This window comes from Lipotes vexillifer, unplaced genomic scaffold (assembly GCF_000442215.2).
Source record: "Lipotes vexillifer unplaced genomic scaffold, Lipotes_vexillifer_v1.1 scaffold1336, whole genome shotgun sequence".
NCBI lineage: Eukaryota > Metazoa > Chordata > Mammalia > Artiodactyla > Lipotidae > Lipotes > Lipotes vexillifer.
In genome coordinates this window covers 221,798-228,212 of record NW_006796415.1, presented here as the reverse complement: position 1 = coordinate 228,212, position 6,415 = coordinate 221,798, and the positions used below count along the sequence as shown (strand labels likewise).

At 33.9% G+C, this 6,415-nt stretch overlaps 1 protein-coding gene across 1 annotated transcript in view; it reads right to left on the bottom strand.

Moving 5' to 3' along the window:
- CHM (CHM Rab escort protein) overlaps nucleotides 1-6,415 on the bottom strand; it is a 209,157-nt gene that overhangs the window by 8,142 nt on the left and 194,600 nt on the right. Inside the window, exon 13 of the mRNA XM_007468558.1 lies at nucleotides 4,432-4,530. Within this exon, the coding sequence (XP_007468620.1) occupies nucleotides 4,432-4,530 (99 nt within the window). The remainder of the gene's footprint in view (nucleotides 1-4,431; nucleotides 4,531-6,415) is intronic.

Below are 6,415 nucleotides of genomic sequence, written 5' to 3'. Positions count from 1 at the left end.
TATTTATTTATTTATTTATTTATGGCTGTGTTGGGTCTTCATTTCTGTGCATGGGCTTTCTCTAGTTGTGGCAAGTGGGGGTCACTCTTCATCGCGGTGCGCAGGCCTCTCACTATCGCGGCCTCTGTTGTTGCGGAGCACAGGCTCCAGACGCGCAGGCTCAGTAATTGTGGCTCACGGGCCCAGTTGCTCCATGGCATGTGGGATTTTCCCAGACCAGGGCTCGAACCTGTGTCGTCTGCATTGGCAGGCAGATTCTCAACCACTGTGCCACCAGGGAAGCCCTAATCCTTGCTATCTTAATTATTTCTATGCCTCTCTTCTTTAGAAATGTTATAATTACATTTTCTTTGGTTGAAAACAGAAAATATTGCTGTTAATATATTTATTGACTACAGTGTTTTCTTAGCCTGAATCTGAAGAAAAATTCAAATTCTGTACAATGATAATAAAGGATGTGCATGACGATTACCCAAGACCATAAGGCACCTTGTGAATCATAAAGAAAATTATAAAGGTATAATTATCTAGTTAATTAACTCTTATTGGTAGATTTATAATCAGTGTAGAAAAGTTAGCTAATTGCATTCTTCAGTTAAAAAGAATGTCCCATTCCCCAATTCAGGACAAATAGGTTTTTCATTATACCTAATTTAAAATATCTCCACTACAACAATACCAAATATGTTCTCTTTCTAGCTCATCCTGAATAATCCATAATTATTAATGTGATAGGATGAAGAAACTCTGGATGAAGTGATCCTTTAAGATGCCCCTTTCTAATGCTAAGATCTATGAGTCTAAGGTATCACTAACTTCATGTAAAGCACACAATAGGTGGCAAAACCTACTTACTTACAAAATAAAGGAACATAAGAGACTCATATTTCACAGCTAAAACCATATGGCTCTTAGTAAATTTATTGGTGAGCTTAGTTTCAGTAAATCTTACAGGAAGATGGTTAAACATACTGCCTATCACTTGTGAAACCAGACTCTAGGAGCACTGCAGAAAAGTGAGCTAAGGTCTGGAAGTCCTTTAATACTGCTCATTCCATTTCTAAGCATATACTAAGAGAGCTTATCTTATATTTTATGAAATTTCCAGCTCAGAGGAGGGCTTTCACTCAATAAAAGTTGGGAGAAATGAATAATTCAATTATAGGAAAGAAATTTCATAGAGGTTGAAGTTTTGAAAAGAAACCGAGAGGAAGATGAAAAGTTGACATAGGCTGAAGATAAATGCTCTAGATACAAGGGAGTTATCGGGCTTTGACCTTAAAACCCTCAAAGAAACAAGTAATTGCTTCATCTTTCTTTGAGGCCAGCTGGAAGGCAGAGAGATAGCTGGGAAAATAACATGCAATTGTGCAGTGCAAAATTGTCAAAAAATTATTAAAGCTGTCGAGGTTTGGTTAGGAATACATCACTTGGTCAGAAATAGAATTGGTTTTCTGTAATAACTCATTTCATTCAATTAGATTGTGCAAAGGACTAAACAAGTAATAGGTAATTTAGAATAAAATCTTTGGCTAATTAAACTGGGGCAAGTACAGAATAAAGTAGGCTGAAGAAAATCAACAGTGGCACACCAAATAAAAGCAACAAATAGTCTATAGCTGCATGCCATGTTTAGGGAGAGAGTGAACTATTTTAGCAACATAGCACAGTAGCACAAGACCAAGAGAGTAGGAAGACTGCCACAGCTGTGACCTAGACTGGACACAACAAATACAAAAAGGAATTAAGATAAGGCATTTTACTTCTCAGCTCAGTAAAAACACCCTCACCAGCCACCTATTTCAAAATGACACCTATAAGGGGAATTCCTGCATTTAGGCAGTGCTGATTTTTTGAGATAGGAACTGAATGAGATAGAATGAGATAATGCCACATGCTGTGCCCAATGGAGGGAAAAAGAGAAAGAAGATGGTGCAGTGATATTACACTGAAGACATTTGAAGATATTGTACTAATGAAATTCTTGCTTCGATTTGTATGGAAAAATCTCAATTTCCTGGGTAAAATAAGAAATCACTTAGGAAAGTTCTACCTGTGCTTTGAAGGATATTATGGAATCTGGAAGAATTAATGCACATATGAATGGTGAGCAATCACCTCATTTTCTCACCTGCAGAATCAGGTTTATTAAGCATAAAGTATCTGAAATTTCCTTGGACTGTGAAGTAGGGAAGAGTTTAGAGATCTCTGATGCTTTTAAAGGAGGCTGGGAAGTAGGGCTCTTAGAAGTATTAGTACAACTGCTTCTTAAGATAGAGCATATGTCACGAGCTCTAGCTGATACCTTAAACATGAACAAGTAAGAAAGAGAGGGAATAGAAGGAATACCTTCACAAGGCTATTGGATTCCTCAGATACAAAGGCAAAGAAGTACTGTGTTTGAGAAGAGAACATTATCTTTTAATACTATAAATAAACTTCATTGCAAAGTGACTAGGCTGACTTTCACAAAAGCTCAGGAAACAAAGCACTACACAGAACATATAAGTCGAATAAAAAGAAAATAAGCTTAAATAATGTTATTCCTCTGGCACACATTTTAAAACAAAATATTTATAAAGCTTTAAATCATAAGGTTTCATATCATTGTCAAATAATTAAAACATAATAGTAAAAGCCATCAATCTGTGAAAATAGGGGCGTTTGCTACAGAGAAGAATGTGCTTTAATGTATTAAAAGCTCATATTGCTCATAAAGTTCCTTTTTCCTCATTTAGGCAGGAAAATGAATTGAGTTCTCTTCTCCAGGTGACTTTGCCTCTTTGACCTGCCATGGCCCAGTGCTCACTTTATCTGGTGATTCATTTTCAATAACTCCAACAGTATTTGTTCTGACATTTTAATTAAAATATGACCACTACCTCATCCTAATGATAAAAAGGGCTATGTGTCAGTGAAAACTGGCTTTTCAGTGCCTCAGTGCACCTGAGGACCCCTCTGAGCACATAGTTCTTACTAAAGAATTTCACTCAGGTTCTAAACAATACATCATTTCAAAATGGGATCACATTAACCATTAATATTAATGCTTAAAAATCTAAAATGGCTAGAGGATGCTAAGTAATGAATATGTAATTTACCCATCTTGATTTTTTAAAAAAGAAAATGCATTTAAAAAGTGAAGAGCAATGATACAATATTCAAATTCAGTATATTATTTGGGACCACCACACAATGAAATTATAACCAAAAGTTATGAAAAAATTCAGAAATAAAGAAGGAATTCTGAGTTATTATAAGCAAGGTAACTAAAGCCAAAGACAAAACTATTATTCCATTTTACATTTAGGAATATTATTGTGTATTGTAACTCTGCAATCAAATTTTAACAATACATTTATATGAGACTTTCCAATGGAAAAAAAAAGTAAATATGAAACAAATTAAATTCCAAACTAAAGTGAAGTAAATTTTCAGATTGCAGAATTTGATTCAAGCAGCCCAAAAAGAAATTAATTATACTGATATTAGCTCCTGAGAATGGAGCAGTTTGTTTTCCTATGTAAATGTCCCTTTATGCACTATCTTGCAAAGAAAACAAACAAGACACACAGAAGATGAGCTAAAAGGAAATACAATAGGTAGGGGTAAATAAATGGTTGCCTGAACAAACATAACATCCAAAGAAAATGAAGATATATGAATTAATGAACTGGCCAGGATTCAAGTGGACATCCAAATCCTATAATGAAAATCACCGTCACTTCATATAAATGAATAAGATCCATTAGGCCATGTTTTGATCACCTACACATAGAATTCACTACAATTTGCTCCATTCACAGCTACAAAGGCTACCCTATGATGCGGGGAGAAAAGTTAAAAAATTCGTGGTTGAAAAGCATCTTTTCACTATGAGTAGGCAGCAAAGTGGCATATATGTTTTGAAAGCTAAATATTTATCACATCACTAGCATGCTATGCATGAAAAGACAATTATTGATTAGGAAGGATTCCTACGTTTGCCAATTAATAGCTTAACTTTCTCTCAGTTGAACCAATTTTTTTTCTTTATAAATGAAGATAACTTTTTCTGATAAAGGAATATATGCTCTTCATACAACATCTATAAAATAAAGAAAATTAAAAGGAAAAAAAATACATAATCCCACCAAAATTGAGAGATTTCCTGAGTCTTTTTTCTATGCATATGAGTATGTACACATATAAATGTATATTTTTGCACTTAATTATATACATTGTGTGTGAGATGTAGCTTTTTCTCTTATTATAAATATTTCCCCATTTTTAGGAAGAGAATGTGCTTAGTCATCCTAGTAAAACATGTAAGCATTGGTGCTGAATACATCACTTTTCAATTCCGGTTGCAGAAATCTTCCTGAGATCTCTGAAGAGGAGTAAAGTGGTCACGTTACCTTTCCATCATGAATCACTGATTATTGTTCTTACCTATCTCCTTTTCGGTATATGGAGTAAACAATTTCTGCACAACTGGTTCTAAATCTTCTCTTGCTGTTTTAGAAGACGTACAAGTCATATGAACCAAATCTGTTTAAAAAAAAAAAATTTTGAGTTCCTGCTTATCACAAATTTCACTGTGTACTCATATTCAAGGCACTAAGCTGGTGCCATTGGGAATAGAGCCAAGCACGTCATGGCTCCTGCCTTTAAGAACTTTATAATCTAGTGATGGAGGACATGTAAAAACCATAACAATATGCTATGTGTGTTAAAAAAAAAATAGCGAAAATATATGTTAACTAATAACCAAGAGGGAGCACACTAAGACTCAAGACTAAGTACCAGTTGATGGTTATGTAAAACCAGCAAGGTAAAAAAGCTTAGGAAACCATTTATTCATAGAAAGAGCTTAAGCTATCCTTACAACATTCCCAACGAGGGTGGATAAAGGATTGCTAAGCAAAATATTGTATAAAAAAGACTAAAAGTGGACTATTTTTTTTACCTAGAGAACACAAAGTATTCTTCAGACGGAAAAACCCATTTATACAAGCTTTACTGATAAGTTAAAAACAAATCATCTATTCATTATAGGGTTCTCTAAGAAAGTTTTTTAGGGAACACTGTTAGCTTAGTTGAATCATACATATACTTAAAAGTCCATAATATGGCACAAGTCAAAACTTGTGTAATATTTTCAGGATTTCCAAATCACTTTGTTTTGAATTTACAGGTTCATGGAGCTCAGACCTCAGAGAATGTTTGGGTTAGAGAATACCACGTACAAAAAAGGTCCTTCACATAAGTGAAATACTGTAGCCTAAGGCACTTAGAATTCCTAAAGGCCTACATACAAAGGGCAAAGGAAGGACAAAAGGTTCTACATACTGAAAGGAAGAACTAAGGGGATCCCTAAATGGGAGTAATTCTTCTGGTTTTGGAAAGGGTTTAGGGCAGAACAGAATTATGGCAGAAAGAATATATATTAGAGAAAAGTATAAGAACTGAGACATTCCTACTCCTAAAACACCAGTAGAGAAGTACAGGCACTTCTTTTCTGAAGTTTACTTTAGGCTAGTAGACTTTTTAAAACCCCAGGAACATGGTTCAAAGTTTATCGTGGAAGTGCAACATCAGAATAGAATTCTCTTTATTAAAATTAATTCCACATTCTACTCTAAAATATATCTAAGCATAAAGGGACTCTTAATAACCATGTGAGCTAAAATCAAATTTTGTAGTATTTTTTTCCAGGTGCACCAAAGAAAGTGATATTCTAAGAAAGTTCCTGTCTTATGTATGGCCTAATAAAATATCTACCTTATTTAAGCAATGTTTTTACATGAATATAACAATGATTCCCATTGGTTCTGGTATACTGAAGGATATACAGTATTTCAATATATAACCTTTACAACAAAATTATTCCTAATGAACTTAAAATTTTCAAATGCAATATAACTTTGGTAGGGAGGGAGTTTAAAGTCCCTAGATAAATGCTGAATTAGAGTATATAACTATAAAGGCAGAAATATCTGATGTAACACTTGAGAGAAACTGTCCTATCTCTCTTATCCCACAGTCTCACAAAATACCAACGTTCATGTCAAAGTTCTCAATTTGCCAGTTCTTTCCTATTCAATTAATGTACACTAGGGGGAAAAGCAGATGAACATGAATATAAATAAAAAAGCATATTTTGAAAAATATCTTAACTGTAAACTACTAGTTCTATAAGTCAGGATATATAAAAGAAATACACCAGAGTTACTATATCCTTATGTTTCCTAACAGTGTAACAGAGTTCAGTTCATGGAATGCTAGCAAAAATTTCTAGTAATAAAGTCAGATTATCATCTTGTACTTAATAACTTTTATTACAATTCTTAGAAGGAAAAATTAAAGACATCTATACCTTGAATTCTAATACCTTGATTCTGCTTAGATGCTACTTTTTTTTTTTTTTTTTTTT